Source organism: Thermobia domestica, chromosome 18 (genome assembly GCF_964235325.1).
Source record: "Thermobia domestica chromosome 18, izTheDome1.hap1.1, whole genome shotgun sequence".
Classification (NCBI taxonomy): domain Eukaryota; kingdom Metazoa; phylum Arthropoda; class Insecta; order Zygentoma; family Lepismatidae; genus Thermobia; species Thermobia domestica.
Window position 1 is genome coordinate 125113371 of NC_137471.1, and position 20811 is coordinate 125134181.

General features: G+C 35.8%; 1 protein-coding gene across 6 annotated transcripts in view; it reads right to left on the reverse strand.

Moving 5' to 3' along the window:
- The window catches only part of LOC145675829 (uncharacterized), a 93134-nt gene extending 76743 nt beyond the window's left edge, over positions 1-16391 (reverse strand). For 2 of the 6 annotated variants that reach the window (XM_081746572.1, XM_081746567.1), the window contains exons 1-2: positions 16213-16390; positions 4467-5323 (exon numbers count right to left, since the gene is read on the reverse strand). In XM_081746572.1, coding sequence (XP_081602698.1) covers positions 4467-5311 — 845 coding nt within the window. In that variant the 5' untranslated portion in view covers positions 5312-5323; positions 16213-16390. Of the gene's footprint in view, positions 1-4466; positions 5327-15912 lie in introns of all 6 variants that reach the window. The other 4 variants (XM_081746571.1, XM_081746570.1, XM_081746568.1 and 1 more) reach the window with 4 other exon arrangements.
- Positions 16392-20811: the final 4420 nt, after the last annotated feature.

The following is a 20811-nucleotide window of genomic DNA, read 5'->3' on the forward strand; positions in this document are numbered from 1 at the left end:
GCTATTATTCTGGTGCAGTGCTGCTAACTGCTCATTACAAAAATTAGTATATACATTTTTCTGCTAATTTTTTTTGGCATCTAAATATTTTATTTTTTATTACTTTATTTCTTCAAACAGCTAAATATGTCACTTTATATTGTAATCACACACACATATATATATAACGAAAGAGAGAGAATCAAGTTTCAATAGTGATGGGAAAGAACTATGCTGCTGCACTTCTGGTGTTATAAAGTACTTTTAATCATAGAATCAACAGGCAGCAGCCTGCAACACTGACTGAAGACGCATATTTCAAAGGAAATTGTCAGTTCGTTATTCTGCAACTGTGACTGCACGTAGGAATCTGCAGCAGCATTGCAACAATGGAAAAGCATGCTCTTCGCCAAAGTTTAACTGAGAAAAAACTTAAAGAACTTTTAATGAATCTAACATAGAAGGTAGTGAGTTCGAATATAGCAAGGTGAAAATAACCCTGTCAGATTTTGATGCAAAACACAGTGATTTGAACATTTTATTTGATAATGCAAATGGAACAAATGAAAGTAGTGGTACGTTTCTTGCAGAGTCCCTTATAATATTCATGACAGGGTTGGCTGGTTTAAACCAAAAAACAAAAAAATGTTCGTATAAGTGTAAGTGTTTGTAAAATCGTGATGAACACACATTTGTGGGTTATCACGTTTCACTTCCGTATATTATTCGTATTATATTCAGACCTAAATTCCCCATTCATTACTTAAAAAGATTATACTACAAAAGCAACTTTTTTATAAGTTTTTAAATGTTTATTTTGTGATTTTTTGTAGTTGTTATTATTGTTATGTAATTGAAATCGAAGAAAAATTCTAAATATTGTTTCGTTTCAATGTTTACTATTGATAAAATACATCGAAAATGCCGTACTTTTTGTGTGTATGGGGGGGGGGGGGGAAGTCATACAGACCCCACGAGAGGCATTTAGTGAAATAAGTATATTTCGTATCTATTTATGTATAAATGAGTCTGAGCCAAAGTGGACTCAAATAATTCGTATCTTTATTCACTTACTGATATGCAGATTAAGTCGGTGTATTTCTTTAATTTGGACCAATAAAAGTCGTTGTTAACTAACTTGAACTAAATTAGTTATTCTGTACTCCGTAGTACTTTGAAATTGTTCATATGTAATTCTGTGTAATGGTTTCACTTGTGCAACTGTTTATCTTTTTGTCCTTCTGAAATGACTCTTGACAGTTATATTAAGAAGTATGTAAAGATCAGCATAACGTATTTTTTGTCAGGATTCCTTCGTGAGTGAGTCGGCAGACGTATCGCATTTGTGGCCAATTAGTCCTGGTTCTGAGTTCAAATGGAGGACAATTTCTCTCGGATGTAACTCGAGAAGCGGTTTTTATTCCGCTTTAAGCTTATGTGACCCCTTCCAGCATAACCCGGTTGTTGCATAATAACATCAAGGCGAAACAAACTTATTTCTGTCCATATATGATATGAATATATAGAGCAAATCATTTAAACCATAAAAACCTGGTTTAAACCCAAAAAACCTGGTTTAAACCAAAAAAACCGGTTTTTTTGGTTTTTTTAATAAAAACCATGGTTTTTGCCAACCCTGATTCATGATGATGTAGTGGTGTTAGTTTACAAAACTTACACACATATCGTAACTTGTTTGCTCTGTTTTACATGTTCATTCCATAGGTGCAAAAACCTGACGTTGTGCTACTAGAAAAATTGTAACTTGTGCTGGCAACACTGCTTCTCTGGTGACATCTCTATTGTATCCAATGAACGTCCCTCACACTATCTTTCCACGAAAACAAAATTTGAAAGAATTTCGCCATTCCAAGGATAACCGAGATGGAATTATAAAAGATTAATCCTGAGAATGCTGAAGTATACCCCAGTCATCCCATTCTACCCCACCTTACTGCACCACCACCAAAATGCTTCTAGAAGCCGCCTTTGTGCACATACTACACTACTAAGTTGCTATTGATACGTCTGATAGTTTTTGAACACAAACAAATAAAATAAATAGGCCACAGTTACTGACATAAATAAAAAATGGTAACTTAAACAATTACACACATAAAGATGGCAAAACACTACTTAGAAACCTAGTAATAATAGAGAATAAAAATATATGATGTCTTAGACATCCCAAGTTCATATCAGACAAGATAAATTATTTTCCGTGAGAAATAGACCTTTATTTCGTGGACATTAGAGGCCCCCCAATGTAACCCAAAAATACCTTGGTGATCCTAGGGTTAATGGAGACGTTACACCGAGGCTATTTGTCCCTGTCATGAAGAAATTTATCCAGGCGTAGACATCTTCACTATACACTCGATTGTAACAGTGCTACATTAAAAAACTGTTCATTTAATATCAATGTTGGAAACTATTGTTTACTAGGTCAATGTCAGTGTTAGTCTTTCAACCATCTATGTTGTGGGTTTACGGAGCAACTTTGCAGTTCTCGTTAGAATTAAGCAACAAGTAATACGTGTAGTAGAGAATTTTGGTGTGCTTAAATATGGCTACATAGTCAAAGTGGAGTTTCCTTTTCTGTATGAAATTATGGTTTGGATCCTAGTCCTAATAGAAGAGTATATGGTGTTACAAAAATGTAATGAGATTTTGTAAAAGTGAATTGTGAAATATCATTCGGCGTAAACTTCGAAATTATAACCTATAAATTAAAGTTTGACATCAGAAATTCAATGCTAATGAACTAATGGAAAGACCTGTACAGGCATTTGAATATTGGTAAAGGTTATATGTGTTATGTTGGCTATAATAGTTGTTGCATTCATTTACATATATACATATCGTTACTTATATTTCATGTTTTTCTATTACATAATAAATTGTTCTCGCTTATGAATTCGTCGAATGTTTTTCCAAAATTAATATCATTGCCCATAACTCCGCATCAAAGGAAGGAATCGAATTCCGTGAGTAGCAGACTACCTATTCTTACAGGATTGCTGCTCCATGGTACTTCAAAGACTACAAATCTGAAGTCATTTTCTCGTGACCCCATGGACAGATTATATATACTTTAGAGTCTCCATAAAGAGCACAATTAGAAATTTATACAAGCGTGGGCACGTTTTCCTTAGTGCTATGATCGAATGTTCTTTCTCTGCTGGTTAATGCCTTTCGGTTCCTGCCCAGTTCCTCACCTAAGCCCTGGACATCTTTTGATGACATATTCTTTGACTAAAGGGAACATATTAACAACACAAACTACACTACGCAGTGTTTTCTAAAACGTTAATTACGAAGAAGAAAACGGATACTGATCAGCAAAAAGAAGTTGCTTTTTAGATACTCAGTGTAAGTAGATCAAAAAAATTCCTGACTTTGGCCTTGTTTTCTAAATTAAGCTATTTTCGAAACATCAGGAAGTAAACAGCTAAACTGTACAAGGAAAATCGAAAGTCTTATATTTTATATTATCATTCATATGTTATCTCCTCAACAACTAAATAAAATGTGTAACTGAAAATATTTTGTGCATCGTCTATGTAACCATCAAAGCTTCCTACTTTGCAAACCTCACCTCTGAATGCGTCTTACTTTTTCAAATCTCTGTCAGTTTCAGCAAGTTGTCTCGTTTTATTGGCGGTTGCTATTGTAAACTTACATCACATCTTATGGCGGAAAGGTTATCTTGTACTACTCACCAATGTTGTTCAGATAAATGACAGTTTCATTTTGGATATTACGTTACAAGAAATGAAAGTATATTCTTCATCTGCACACGAGCAGTATAAAATCTGTTTGTACAGTGCTTTCAAAACTAGAAACAAATTGATGTTTGGAGAAGTAGCTGGTACGCTGTTGCCACTTCGATCGCATCCCAGTGAGTCATCAGCTGGAACTGTTCTGTGAGTCTTAACGAAAATCTGTACATATTGGTTTGTTTGGATGGATGAAAGGGTCTGTTTATTGTCTCAGTTTGTGGATGTTGACAAGGAGGGGAGATAAGTGTTTTTTTAAACCACTTCCATGCACAAAGAAACGAAAGACTAAAACAGCTTCTTTCCTTCTGAAAACACGTGTCTGCTAGCGGCAACATTGGAATGTTAAGGTCTGTTGCCGAGAAAACTTTCCACCCACTGTTGCTAAAATGATGTTTATGATTCAACTCTCGCTGAGTGACCGCAATAATTATGTGACGTAGATTTCCTTCTTCAAAACAAATTTGCACGTGCTTTTCAGCTGTCAATTTGTTTCTAGTTTTGAAAGCACTTTAGTCAACAATATAAAATGTCAATAGCTTTACAGTAGGAAAAGAACTTGTTGAAACTAAGGAAATTTCAAACCGCAAGATGCACTCACAGGTAAGTCTTTCTAAATATTAAATATGCGTCAATTTCTTTCTTTGAGTGATTATATTTACTTTCTAGTTTATGTGTTGTTTAGATTAATCCTTAACTTATCCCTACCTGCAACTTGAACCCCACGTGCACTGTCCTCTGTTATAGAACCTACAAATAGGTTTGGGTTCTGGTGAAGAAGGCTTCCCGTCCTCATCCTCAGTGATTTCGCCTTCTTCCAAGTCCTCCCCGTCCTTCACTTCACCCTCACTGTTCTCGTCTCTTTCATCCCTACTTCTATCCTCACACTCCCCTTCCTCTCTTTCGTCCGTTAGATCCTTCGACTGTTCCTCGCCCACATCCGCCTCGAAGTCTAACTCCGTCTCTCTCATTAGCAGCGTGTCTACGTGAGAATCCTTGCGCATTGATTCACTACTTTTCTCTTTCGATAAACAACTAGGTTTTTCATCTGTTTCACCACTTATTTTTCGCTCTTCTTCCGACACACAATCCAAACTTTCAGGTGCACCATGGCTTTCCAAATCAGACACATCAGATAAACCACCGTCATTTTTACTTGAAGGTTCTGGGTCCGGCTCCGGTTCTTCTTGCACTTGTCGTGTCTCATCACTACAAGCATCACCATTTTTTCCCTCCTCTTCCTTATTCTCAACTACCTCCACACTTTCATTCGCCGCTTCCGTCTTCTCCACCGATCGCTTGCTCGACGCTGATGACGAGGAAGAGCGCGACGACGAAGACCTAGCATCACTATCGGAGTCCTCGTCGTGTGATGAGCTGGACGCTCCGTCCTCGTTGTCCGACTGATGAGCTTCATCCTCCTCTGGGGGCTTTTCATTGTCATTGTCACGCTCTTCGTCAGAGTCCGATTCAGAGGCTTCTCGTTCCTCCGCATCACTGGCTACTTCCTCCTTGTGCTCCGAGGCTACGTCCATAGAGTTGTCAGAGTCCATGGCTGCCAAACTCTACTGAAACAAAACAAAAAGGAAATTAGGTTTAAAATATTAACATTCAAACTTTAAGATTTATATCTTACTTTCAGAGATAAATAAATAAATAAATATACATTTAACTGTAAATACAGAACCCTAATTTACAGTCTGTCAATTTTACACTGCATAAATCCAAAACATATTATACAAGGGCTATAACCACTCAGATATATAAAAGACCAGAATATCTTTCTGCTGTTATTTGAATACTTTAATTTTGACAGCATTAGCTCCTATTGAACTATTATTCATTTCTAGATTTGCGTTTGTCAACTCAATCTACGAAACTCTTAAATTATAATAGAAAATTAGAAATTGTGCCCCACCGGGAACCGATGCAAGCGCGCGAACTCTTCGCATATACGAAAACATTAATAGCCAGAGAACAGAAAACGTCATATAGCAATAGCAATCGTTCTGTGCTATATGGCAGAACTAAAATCTGGCAACACAGAATGCTCCTATGGTAATGAATGAAATAAAATCCTTAATTTTACGTCTCACGATTGTCCCCTGTACACTCAAGGAGACGGATAATTAATAAAGGTAAATGATTAAATAATTGGTAAGATGAGAATGCGGAATAAATGGGAGAACCCCGAGAAAACCCACTGACACGACGTTGTCTACCATAAAGTTACGTGGCCTGGAATTGAGGCGGAGATTCCTCATACCAGAGGTAGGCGCTCTACCATTGAGCCATTTGTCCCTTATATGGTAGGAGTTTCATGTGAATAGTAGAAAGACGTCGTCACAACGGCACTATGGAGGACAAAGTAATTCTATTTTATATTCGGTAAAAGCGTATCCAAGATTGGGAAAGATTTCGTATTTATCTCTCGTTCAGCTGTTTAAATGATTTGCACACGTCATGACAAAAGGCCATTTTTCAAGACTGACAGATACGGAATCCAACTTCTGTTCGCAACAAAAACTCAAGAGTGAGACAATACATAAAATTATGGATATTGTGCTATATAAAAGCGAGTTAAAAGATTTTATTCTCTCAACAAGTTGGAGGTTTTCAACGCCTTATTTCTCAACAGTTTCATTAACTGATAAGAGTAATTCTTAAGCCTCCAAGGAAATCCACAGCATTTTCACTTACATACCCCTTCTCGTTGGTCTAGCAGCTAGCACAACCTGCGTGAAGGTTTGCTTACACGTGGTGCCGGATTTGATTCCTGGGTAAACAATCCTAAAACATTTCATTAATCAGCCGTCTCCTTTAGCTTACAAGGCATAATCGTGGGATGTTAAAACTAAAATAATGATTTCATTTTTTCTTTTATTTATTTATTTGTTTGGAAAGTTACCTTCAAACATGTTCTTAAACTGAGATCGACTGATCCCTTTACTCTTGACCGATATCAAAGCCAACAACAGGCTTCGGTAGAAGACCTCGAAGAAACAAAGCCCATGTATATATATATATATATATATATATATATATATATATATATATATATATATATATATATATATATATATATATGTGATTTCTAGGTTAAGTTATTGTTAAACATATTTTTCTTTCAAGATGGATTAATTCACCCCCTCGCCTTGCTTCTAATTTCAACTGCAAACAGTAAATGTGGAGTCTTACGACTCTCTATAATTAAAAAAGAAAAGAAAAAAATCGCACACGATGTTTCTTACAAATCAAGAATTACAAGAATTTTTATCTTGGAACGTATTTTTAAAATTGGGGTGGTAGTGGAAAGGACAAACAAACTCCTAAATTTTCACTGATTTTATAACCTCAAACACAGAGAATGGCAGTTTCAGAAGGGTAGTAGTTCCAAAGAAAATACACATCACATTGTATCAACATCGAACAAATTACCTTGAAATTTCATAAAAACCAATAATTTATGTTTTTAAAATAATAATAATAATAATAATAATAATAAACTTCATACCTCCGACCGTTTCAACCTCAAACGATGGTAAGACTCTAAGTTAAAAAAAAAAAAAAAAAAAAAACCTACAGAATTAAGAATGTATTATTTTTTAAGTATTAGGGATAAATTCGCCCTCATTCTTGACCAACTTCAACTCCACGGAGCGAAGATCTCGAAGGAAATATTTCATTTATAACTTCACAACATGGCATAATTCATTTGTCCTGAAAAATCCCCAAGGGATTCTCGGGATGAGTTTTATCGGGCGATTTTCTCAGAAAGACTTAAGACATTTTCTCCATATTTTATTAATAACTTGTTAATATGGCATAATTCATTTGTTTTGAAAAATATATGAGGGGCTACTTTATTCTTGAGGGTGAAATTTTCGGATAATTTTCTTAAAAACGACTCAGGCGATTTTGTTCGTATTTCGTTATTTTTCCTATAGTACTGCATAAATCATTTCCATAAGAATATCCATAAAGGAAACTTTACTTTTTTTTTCTTTTACAATTTTGTATAGAATCATTCATGAAATTTTATTATTTGAGCTTTACGTCCTACGGTCATGCCGCCAAGGCTAAAGGAGACGGTGATGATGAGAAATGAATGAAATGGTGGAATGAAGAAAGTGGGAGGAAACGGGACAACCCCGAGAAAACCCACATACACGATGTTTGTCCACTACAAAGTTCACTTGGTGGGGGCTGGGATCGAACCCGGAACCGAGTTGAACGCTCTACCATTGAGCCACCGCGGCCCCTGAAATTTTATTTTATAAACAAATATTTCACTGATAACCCTAACGTATGGCATAGGTCATTTTTAATGAAAAAAGCTGCAAGGGGTAATTTACTTTTGGAGATAAGTTTTATTTGAATGAAGATGTCCGAAAATAACATATAATTTTGTTCCTATTTCACAAAAAGACATCAATAACTGCGAAACATGATTTAGTTTAAAGAACTGAAGCGAGAAAAGTTTGGTGCGGTGGCCCGTGCCATTTTGTTTCCAGAAGTTTGAAAATGGCACACGATGGCAGTGTGTCCAACTGTACAAAGATAAGCACAATGGACTGAAATAGTGTAACGTCATATCAGTCTCGCTGCAATGTTGATCGCAATTTTATTTTCTAAACAACATGGTCTAAGAACCTCAGTACAAAACGAAAACGGTGACATGAAGTTCCGGATTGTAAACAGTAGAATAAAATATGTATATGTAAAGAAAGATTTCCAATGAAGGAAACTACGAAAAGATAGAAAGAGCAAACAATTAGGTACGTAATATGTTAAAATATGACAAGTGTTGAAAGTGAAATGTTTCCCCTGATATCGTAGATTTTGTGTATTTATACATCTGGAGGTTACATAAAGTGTCAAAATATAATTACTAAGCTTGTTTGTTATCGGATATTAAATTTAAATAATTCTGGAAAATTTTTAGTTAGTACTATCACTATCACAAATTACATTGTAAATGTGTAGGTCTACAGAATTAATGTTTGAATCTTATGCTGAACCACTCAATTGGATTTTTTCTTCTTGTACTGTGAGTATATATTTTAAAGTAAATAGGAAAATAAGGTAGGAAAGATCTGATGCATATTAATCGATCAAAAATTGGTTCAGATTCAAAATTCTCAACACATATATGGTTACAAACTTTTTTTTTTTTTTTTTTTTTGATTGTTTCTTTACTTTGAAGCCATCGTAGCTATGCACTCATATTTTAAAGAGTGGGCGTAAGAAATCTAAATGTGCCAATATAATTAACATTATTCTCTAAGTAGACAATATTTTTTCCTTGAAGGTGTATATTTGTTCTATTTTCAGTGTGGCGAGAGCTCGTCAGTTTGTGCCTTAGAGTTTTTAAATTGCGTATAGCTGTTTTTGTTCATTATGCATTACGTGGTAATGGCGCTGGCATTACTTATGCAATTTCTATCTTATCAGTTTACTTAAGAGATGTGGCCCAAGTTGAAAGAGGTTCCTTAGATGTTACTTTGTGAATTACTAGATTTCACTCAAATTTTCTAAATAGTGGCCCCATGTTCTTAATCTATGCTTTTCCCCCCAACAACTTTATTTTGTCTTGAAAATAATGTACAATTGTCTTATTAAGTCTGTTCTTATTAACTGTAGACTTCTTAATATTCCTTTTGCTTCCTGTATTTGTGTAGAAAAATCACGGCGATCACCTTGATAAAGAAGAGGAAATGATACCACCACTATTTGAGTCTATATTAACGGAGAGAGAATGCGCAAAAATCCAGCCAAAGTATCTTATACAATTCGTCAAGCAATATGTCCACGAACCGTAAGACAAAATAATGCCACTACTTCTGTTTATTAAATTGAAATCGCCATTTAAAGGTATTTTGTAAGTGATGCTGAAGATAACGAAAAGAAATTGACATAGATTCTTCGGGATGTATCACAAGTCGAGTTAAAGAGGTGATTTCATACTCGACCAATCGCGCTACTCGTTGAATGTCACGTTATATGCATGACAAAGTGACGTATTCCGAACCTCATACAAATCAAGTTCAACTGCTTCTTTTACATCTTATTCAATGACAGGTTTCATTATGCAATTAAGAAGTAAAGTAACTAGTTTTGATAAGGATAATGGTTTGAAGTAGTAGACAATTCTATTAGTGAATAAAGTTATTTCCATTTTGAACTTGAAGATTCTTTCACATTACAATAGGAAAATGTAAAGAGATACGTAATCTTTCAAGCTTAATGAATGCCTTTGTTAAGGGAAAATCTAATACAGTGAAAAGGAATATTTTAAATTGTACGAGAATTCTTTTTATACAGGTAGCGCTAGGTTCTGTATTTTATTCAGCCAAACTACCAGGTGCATTAACTGTCGAAATCAGAAAGACTTATCTATAGTAACGGTTACACTATCATAGGTAAAGGCCTTACAGTATTCCAAAGTTTGCGGCTTGCAGCTAACCAGAAAACTGAGATTTTTGCAAAAACTATTATTTCAGTAGATCCGGTGTTTTGTCTTGGAATGAATTTATTTGAGTTTAGCGTTCCTTTGAGCAGCGAGGCTATATGAGACGTGGACCTATAACTTAACGTGAGATCCGAACTACATGAGCTCCCGTATGAAATCGAACCCGGGTTTCCCGGTCGAGGAAGCGTACAGAAATATATGGCCACACAAGAGAGTTCTGGTGTCCTACCTTGGATGGAGAAGTTAGTGTGTAAAGTGATAATGATATTTAAGTAGCTCATTGCTCATTTTAAGGTCTTCTGTGAAGAAAAGATAGGAGAGATAAAAAAAGGGTAAATTAAATGAAATGTAAAAATATTTGTGAAGCCGAAGCTTTTCTAGCAGTCGAAGGCAACAGTTTTGGTTGCCGAAATCAAACTAACAATATAACAATCCGATTACGATTTCCAAGGCATTAGTTAAAGATTTACTCCGTTCAAGTCCAAAAGAGGTCGCTACTAGAGCGTAAGTGAAGTGTTTCTTTCAGAATTATAAAATACTATGTTCAGAATGCGTTCAATCTTTTGCTAATGTACTTTACAACACCGTGAAACTTACTCCTGATTATATTATACGAAAGAAAGAAAGAAAGAAAAAAAATCTTTCTAATGTCACTTTATGAATTGAGTATTTCAGAAAAAAAATAAAGTATGGATATGGCATAAATGTTATGATTCTCAGTCGTTGATTCAATGAATTAAAATAAACAGAAAACAACTAAAAATATAACAGTTCTTTAGCATAGCAAGATATTCTTTCAAAGTGAGATTCAAAATAATGAGAAAGAAAAACCTAAACTCAAAGTGTAAAATAAGACAAAAGTGTAAGAAGATAAATTACGAAAAGAACACATCTCAAAGATATAAATGTACTTAAGTTGTGTTCTAATTAACAATGATTTACATTATTTATGTACTAGCAGCGTTCACCCCGCTTCGCTGCGGTCACCCCGGAACGCAATAAACTTTGTTACTTAGATAATTTTTACTTTTTCGCTTTCAAGTGATATGATAAAAACCATAGAAGATTGCAGTAAATCTTAACATTATATCGCCTGTCATTTATGTTAACCCGCCCCGCTTCGCTGCGGTCATCCCGGTGCTGGCATATTGTAAAAGTGTCTGTAAAAATAAGCAAATCAATTAAAAAATTTTAAACAGAAGATTCAAGCTATTTTCCGCTGTATATCGCCTGTCATTTATGTTAACCCGCCGAGTGACACGGTCATGCGGGTTGCATATAAATACGTTTATTTTTACCTATGATGAACTAATAACAAAGGATTTGTACGTTATGGACACTTGAATGGTCAACTATCTCAAGACACTGGTAATTAAAAATTAAAGTGATATGATAAAAACCATCTAAGGTCCAAATCCTAGTAACCCCCCAAAAATGAAAGAAATTGGTTCAGCCGTATTAGCGTGATGAGCGGACAAAAAATTGTACGTTCTCTTTTATATATATAGATTAAACATTTTTCACTACTTCATAACTTAGGAAGAGGCATAATTACTGTGTATACTGTAGGGTACATATTCGGTATAAAAATGAATTGCGGTGCAAATAGAAAGAGGCATGTTCAGTTTTATTTCCTCTAGCTCATTTTCACTAAATTAGTTTCCTCTGAATATAAAACTCGATATAAGTATGACAGATCTTTATTTCTGGAAGTACAACAGTACGCTGCTGTAAAATGTTATCGGTTAAATTTTGACTGAAGACGATCATCCCATGAAAAGCATAAAACCAGAAACATGAATAGTGAGCCTGACCCAATCTAACTTGACATATGAGGACATACAAGCACAGCTTGTTTCTGAAAATTATATTCACATGATTGAAAGAAACTTACGGTACTTAAAATCTTTCGTAACACGGATGACCATCTTCGAAATATATACATTTTTTTCCCTTTTAACACGAAATTCCGGATCACTATCTACAGAGCGCCAGGTACAATGACAATATGAGTTTGGCACCTAGATAATTTACAGCTAAAGTATGTTGCATTTGTATGCCTATGTCAGAAGAAAATATTCGAAGCCTATGTCACAAGAAAATATTCGAAGCATTGATTATGAAGGCCTAATTGGAACCCCATGGTAAGCAGTAGGCCCACGTCAAATGCAGACGAGTGCTGAAAGACAGATTAACTACAAAAGAATAGGGAAGTACTTATTGATGATATTGAAGCAATTTCTTTCTTCGTACACAATACCCTTCCTCTCAATGTCTGTGAATATTCTATTAATTCAAGGTTTACAATACATATCATAGAATTCTTGCAACATTTCGGGAATAAAAAGTGCAGGTCTTCTTTTCTTGATTTCATTCTATACATTCTGTATAAGCTTTCTCCCCGATAATGTAGAGAGTTTGCATGGAATAAGTGACAAAAGGCGGAAAGAAATAAGAAGTCTGATGATAGGGAACAGGACGACAAAACGAACTTCAACTATGAAGGAGCAGGAAAAGGGTTATGGGAACACTAAACAGAGACCAGTTTCTTCAGCGGTTTAAATGGTTTGCACAAGGTATGTGCATAAACAAGGTCGTTTACAACGGCTCATTGTAAGTCACAGTATCAGCTCCTGAGCAGTCGATGGATTTGGGGGAGATACTAAACACTGGAAAGAAGAAGAAAAAGGAGAGGGAGAAGAAAAAAAAAAAGTCTGGACAAAATAATAATGGGACAAATATGAAGTCGAAAAATTAAGAGTTAAATTAAAATTACGTCCTACAGTTATGCCCTGTATTCTACAGAAGACAGATAATTAATGACAGTGAATAATTGTGAAAGAATTAACGGACCCATAACGTGGGAGAATATAAGAACACAATATTGCCCATTACAAACTTACATTCTCTGGCATCAAACTAGAGACACATCGCATCCGAGATGAACTCTCGATTAATGAGCCAGCGCTACTTCCCCCAACTTAAAGTGGACGAACAGCCTGCACATACTACGAAAAAATTGGTGTTGCTCTCCAGGAGGCAAAAATAAGATACTAAAGGGCTAAATATTTTAAGTTTTAGCAGAAACAGTGATGAATGAATGGATAAATAAACCAACAAAAATATTATTTATAGTGCTTTCAAAACTAAACAAATTGACATTTGGGGAAGCACGTGGTACGCTGTTGCCACTTTGTCCTCATCTCGGCAAATGCGCCTACAGCGCAAGAAAACACGAAACAAACTGTGTCAAGTGATCACCAGACGCTAGGAAAGGAAAGGTAGGTCTTCAGAGAACAGGCGCATTAGTGACTGTAAGTGTGCCCATTAACGAAAATTTGTTTATTTTATTATTTTTTAATACCACAGTTTGTTCTCATGGTTGAAATGTTTCCGTAAGGATACTAAACCCAAAATGCAAATGTAAACTTGACCAGAAAAATAGTAAGAATTTAAAATGAAATGGAATGAAGGACTGTGCATACGAAACGAATAGAAAGTTCAGAAAAGCACCGATAATAAGAAAATGAAGATTCAAAAGAAAGCAAGATATACACACCTGAAAAAGAGAAAGGAAAGCGAGTGGAGGAAAAACAAAGCGAAAATAATTTCGACTTGCGTACAAATATCATTCCTAAGTTTTCAAAACAGAAGACAATCTAATTTGAACATTCCCAGAGTTCCAAAACCTCACAAGAATTGCGTAAGTTTATCCAAATGCATTAGTTCCGCAGAACTTTAACAATTTATATTCGACGGCGAAAGTGCAAAACCTCGTTTCTCCACTTTTTATGGAATTTTAGATTTTGGTTGCATTCAATTCCACACATCCGAATCTAGGTGAGTTCAGAAGCTCGTAAACGGAAACCCAAAAAGAACGTGAAAAACTAACTTTTTAAAACCTCGTATAGCATACGAGATGTAAAAGCAGATAGGTTTTATTGCTCTAATGAAAAGTTTGGTTTTGCACTGTCGCCATCGAAGAGGTAGTAAAGATTGCGTGCATGTGTAGTTTTGGCGCACCACATTTTGGTAGAAATACAGGTAAAAGTCAATATTTTCATGAAAAGACATGTTTATAAGGAACGAATTTCTACACGTGACAGGATTAATAACAAAGTAATACAGTTACATTTTAAGTTTGCAAGTGTAGGGTTACTAGTATAAATTCATTACAAGTGCTTTCCGACAGATAAAATAAGTGGATGCATATGAAAGAGGCACTATTAGATATTACTTTCCAACGGCATATTTCTGCACAGGATACAGAGCCCGTATTTTATGTTTATAGGTGAAACGTTACTAGTAAGAAACCATAAGTGCTATTAAAACCCGTATCATAGCCAAACCTACTTCCTTCCACTATCTTCGGTTGCGCGCACACCCACCATCGATAACGTGCCTGGCCCCTTCGGAAGCACCCTCGCGCTATCACACCGGCCCACCAGCTTTGTCATCCCGGCTCAGTTAGATAGCATTCGTCCTATTTAATGACAACCAAGCACAGACTGGTTTGTGTTTTTTGCACTGTAGTTTCTAGGCTACACATCCGGAATCCGTAGTTATACGCAAATTGTAAGAGAATTTTCATTTTTCAACAATTATTTCTGGTGGTCCCCTTGAATTTTATCTATGCCAAAAGAGATATTTTCATGCCCAATGGAAACCTTTTAGGGCACAATAAGAAGTAAATCAGTGAGAGAATTATGATTTTTCAACAATTCTTTCTAGTGGTGCACCAAAGTAAACCTGTACGAAAGAATGCTCATTACGCCGAGGTAATAACTTAAGTATACTGTCTTCTGCATAAATTGAGTCCTAATGCTTTAAAAACTGTTTTATTTTAGCGGCTTACCATTTGTAGCAAGCATGCATACCCAAGAAACTCATGGGAATCTGAATAAGTATTACCAGGGGCGGACGATTATCTCAAAGTTTGCAGCTCTTAAAAGTAGCAGTATGACAACCCCCCCCCCCCCCCAAGAAGTCGACCCTGGATCCGCCCCTGAGTATTACAAAAGGTTAGGACAATATAAAGCAGGGAAGTGAGTTATTTGAAATTACATGTCTTATTACCTTGGGGATGTGTAAATAAGGGGTTGGGAGTAATAGTGAATCTCTCATGTAGGATTATATGGTAGTAACGCTTATACGATTCATATTACCACCTTAGTACTTCAGAGGTATACGCATATTCCCGTCTCCCCCCTCCCTCAAAAAAAGTTTCACTCTTGAACATACACGGATTGGTTGCCTTCCTTACAATGTTTTTACTAGAATTGTATCAAAAACAAATTTTCTCTAAATGATAGACCTAAATCCAATCGTATCTACCAGATTTTCAGCTGTGTCCAAGGCATCTGCAATCATGAATTAACTTTCAAATGTTCCCTTGTACTTAATATTACTACCAACCCTGGTATTTACAACACTCTTACTATTTTAAATAAACTTCATTTGTTGTATAGCAACAACAAAATTTAATTTACAAATGAGCTAAAACTGCTATACAATCTAAATGTCTATAGATTAATATGGTATGTTTTCAAAATGACTGACCTTATCTCTAAATACCTACAATGTGTGCTCGTCTCTGTATACCAATTATTTTGCCTTCTTTATTGTTGCCTCAGTGTATGAAGCGGGGTAAAATCTCTCGGCATAAAAAGTCAAGCGTCTTACCTTGAGCCGACGAAAAAAGTTGGGCAGAGGATTGACACATTGCTCCTACAAGTTTTCCACATTTAAATGGCAAATGTTGCAAAATCTTCCAAAATGAAAGTAACCAAGTACAATATACGCGTGAAATCGTATTTTTTGTGCATTGTACAAAAGTATTAACACAACACTAATCTCAAGTCAGAAGTCTGTCTCACAATTTGCTTACTCGAATTTTGACCTCTTTACAGCACTTCAGACATTACCGGCAGTTCTACACATACAGATGCACTTCCAATGTCTTCAAATGCGAATTGTTCTTACCTTGATTAAGTAACTCGGAGTCGCGTTACCAGAAACTTAAATTATTCGAACCATCTATATTCCATATTGCAAATATCATACTACTTTAAAAAATTATATACAGACGTGTAACATGCACTTCGGCCATCATAGATAACCACGATTGGCTTCTCTTTGATGGTTCTCTATTGGTCAGATGGCTGATGTTGATGGCCAAAAGTACCCATCATGCATTCCAAGAAAAAGAATAGAAATCTATGTAACACCACAGAGAAAATACAATTTATACACCAAGCTGTGAAAATTTGCTTTGTTTCTTATATATGGAATATTTTATTATTCATTTTACCATACCTGAATGGATAATTTGATGAAACAGATATAATTAAAGTTGTTTTAACTAGATATATAAAGTTCTTTTAAATAAATAAATATTATGAAAATAGTAAAACTGAATGTTTCCTTGTAAAATCCCACACAAAAGTCTTTCATATTGATGGTTTTTATTTATATTTACATGAAATTACGTCTACTTGTTGCAGTTTTCATTCTTGAATTGCTTTTTATTTAACCCTGCCTCAATCATACTACATAGAATATACTAGATATACTAGATTGGCGGTATAGTGCTATAATCCAATTCTTGGAGGAGATATAATATGGTGCAGAATGGCCTATACGGGGCCGGTTTATAGTTAGTCCTGTACACTCGCCTACTGCACGAAATGACGCCCCAGCCAGCCGCGGTTCACAACCATAAAAACTCAACTGAAAATAATATTTTTTACTGACCAAAGTGTCATGTAAGACTTATAAATCATCATGTAAATCGAAATTTCTCTAGCTGGTTAGATCTAAGCACAACGATATATATCGGGTGTTCTAATATAATTGTATACCCTGCGGGGTCTCCGCTGTAGGGAATAAAAATTTCACTATGTGGCAACGTTGCAGATTTTCTTGGAACCATTAGAGTTGCTCTATGAATCCGTCAAGCGGTTAGCATTTTTGCCGATCCCAAACGCTTCAGTATTCACGCGCTACCCTAGCCACTTTAATTGGTCATATAAAATGTACAGAAAAAATTCGGCAAGTCTTTAATTTGCCCATTTGGTTGCCCACTCGGTAAATAACTTTTGAGTATTATTTTCAATATTATTTTAATAAAAAAAAGTATTATGAAATTTTAAAAAAATAAAAAAGAATTCCTTGGGGCGGATTTGAACCCACGCCAAAAGGGACTTCCATTACTATACCGCTCGGCTACGAGGGCCGACAGCCAGTGTTGCCAACTAATTTTTCGAAAAATCAGGAAAATTCTTATCCAAAATCCAGGGAAAATCCAGGAGATACAACTTAATATCTAAAGATGTTAATTAGGATGATTACTTTTTTTTTACAAGGCAAACAGTGAACCCATCAATGATTATACTTACCAATAAAAGGCTAATAATCTTTATCTGCGTACATGTCAACATTGACTGCTGTCAGAGAGCGATTCACAGGGGATCCTAGCTATAGTTGTTAGAAGTGAGCCTTCTTGTGTGCAGCAATCATTGCAAAGTTTGGGCATCAAGTCTGTCTGTTTCGCCTTTATCAAATTTACGATTGAAAACACTTTTTCTACAGTGACACTTGAGGAAGGCAGAGCAAAGACATAACAAATGTGGATAAATTCGGAAATATTAACTGGTTAGGCTATGTACTTCTTTTTTTTATTAACAAGCATCACAGGCGTCATTTAGGGAGGGCGGGGAGGGGCAATTGCCCTCCCTGAGTTGGAGATTTATATTGATTTTATCAATAGTAGTGAATCAATGAAATGTGCGAAATTTTACTTATATCAAAGGGTCTCATCCCTCTAAGCAAAATCTGAAATGACGATCCTGACAAGTATCCAAAAATCTTGAACAGAAACATCATTTTCAGTTTACAAACCTGTCTTTCGCAATAACCGCCATTCTGTGTCTACTTGTTGCAATTTACTCTATTCCATATCATTAGGAAAGTCAGCTACGAGAGGAGCAATTGATTGTGCCGATTTCTTTATCTCATTTGATGGGTTAATCATCTCTAAATGTTTCATGACGGGATCATGAAGCGTATCTCTCTCTCTCTCGAGTTGAGCTGAGTTGAGTTTAACGTCCCGTTCAACAGCAAGGCTATATGAGACGTGGACCTACTGATTAACGTGGAATCCGTACAACATAAGGTCCCACCGGGAATTGAACCCAGTCCTTCCACACCAAAATCGTGTACGCTAACGCTTAGCACGGAGAAGTTCATATGTCTTTTGAATTTGATGTACTGCTTCAATGTATAATTCAAGACCCCTGAGTTTAAAATCTTGCAGTCCATAATTTGGGAGATTTCTTGATGCCATGGATAGGTTAACTTTTGCTGCAAAGTACATTTCATCTGTAGATAAGAACTCCTTTTTGTTTCTAAAGTCAACATTTTCTAAGAGCTTTTGGATGAAGCGCAAAATCAGGAGTTTTTAACATTTTTTAAAGAAAAATCAGTAAACCAGGAGATAACTTGAAAACCCAGGAAATCTCCTGGAATATCAGGAGACCTGGCAACACTGCCGACAGCATCTGGCGACTGGCGTTGACCTTCTGCTATATTTATGTCATGACTCTTGATGTCCTATCTGTATCGCCCAATAGGGTTAGAGAATACCTGAAACGTTTGAGATACTCAAATATGCAAGCGGTTACATCGATTGTTACTGTAGTGGTGCTAGTGTCAACGCCTATCGACTTTTAACTGTCATCTGTAAAAAAAAAAAAAAAAAAAAAAAAAAAAAGTAAGTACTTGATGGATTGCTATATCTTCTCAGTTGTTCTTTATCTGCGACATTGCCACATAGTATAATTCGCATCTCCAGACGAGGATCCGAAAGGTATACAATTATATATATTTTTCGGTTTATTTTGACGTGTAGAATAGTGCTCTGTAGTCCGTGGGCGCCATTTTTTTAGAACGCCCGATATATTGAAATTAACCTTTTCAGTACCAGATTCTCTTATGGTGGCGAGATATTATTTGAAATAGCTATTGTCCGCGCGCCACGAGAAAAAACTCTGACATAGTTGTATCACATATGTCCACGCTGTCGATTTCACAGGCGCGGGTTAGGCCGTTTCATTCGGCAACAAGACACCGTGTGATGAACACGCTGTACTCAAAACTAGATTCAGAATTGCCACATTATATGCAATTGTTAAGATTTGGAAAAATAAAACACCTCTAGCCAGGGACGGTGCACCGGTGCAAGTGCACCCCCTTCGTTGTAAATATACAGTATTTAAAATGCGAAACTAGCAGTGAAAATAGCCACCCTTTCCTCAACTTTTGCAGTTGTGTTTTCGTTTGGGGCTTAAAAGAAAGCGGAATTTTGCAAAACCAATAGTTTAAGTCGATTTTCTGAAAGTTGAAGGAAAAGGATTCACAAGGAAAACATCATTCACAACACAGATCCCTAAAAACATTTTTAAAAATTCAAATTTAATTCAAATGTACCGGTAGTTATTGGTTCACCCCCGTTAGAAAATCCTGGATCCGACCCTGCCTGTAGCAAATAATATTGGCGAGAATTGAATACATTTTGGCGAGATTTTCACTGATGCATAGCTTAGAGATGAACTTGAGAAATGGCTACTTTTCGAGTTTCTTTGAAAAACTCCTTTGGTTGATATTTTTATATTTGAGGAAAAAGAGATAAGCGCTGACACATGTTGATTTCTGGTCTTTAAAAAAGATTCTGCGAGGAAGGGAATACTACCGTCTGGGATAATATCTCTGAACCAACCCTCTTTACTTTACGTTAATTGTAGTTATAGGACAAGAGTTCAATTATCATCAGGGAGCACTATATAAAGATTTCAGTGATCAGCAGACACATATTTGATATTGTTGAACATGTGGAAGATTATGTATAGGAATTTATGATGGACGGTTACAGAACAAGACATTATTGTATGATGCAAAAGTATTTTCTTGTCCTATTGTTTGGGATAGGCAATAAGTTGTTATGTTTAGTTTCGTAATAAGAACAAACATAGTGTATATTCAAATTGGTTACATATTACCAGAAAATATAGTTATCAAATAGCACAGTCTTGGAAAGTAACGTAACGCAAGTAACGCGTTACTTTTTAAGTAACGTTTCCTAGTAACGCGTTATATTTTTTCCAAAGTAACTGTAACGGTAACGCGTTACAAATTTTTAAGTAACGTACCGAGTTTACGTTACTTTTTTCGCGTTACATTTCGGGTGAAAAACTACTATATATGTATTCTTATTTCTTCGGAAACAAATGTTTCTTTCCTGTAAGTGAATTTCTCAGAATGAAACACTCGAGCATGAACTACGTATGTCAGTGACCGACAGTCACCGACACACAGAGAAACCGATAAGTTCGTAGTGCCACTTGCTGCTTTTGGAAGATGAGGACAGCCTTAAGGAAATCACATGTACAGATTGCAAGCACGTGGAAGATTTTGTCGTAGATTTTGACAGCTTCAAATCAATACTTTCAGTGAGTGAACTAGGAGTGCAATGATACCGGTAGTCTATTTTACTTTTTTGTGTTGTTTTTATAAAGATGGAGAACG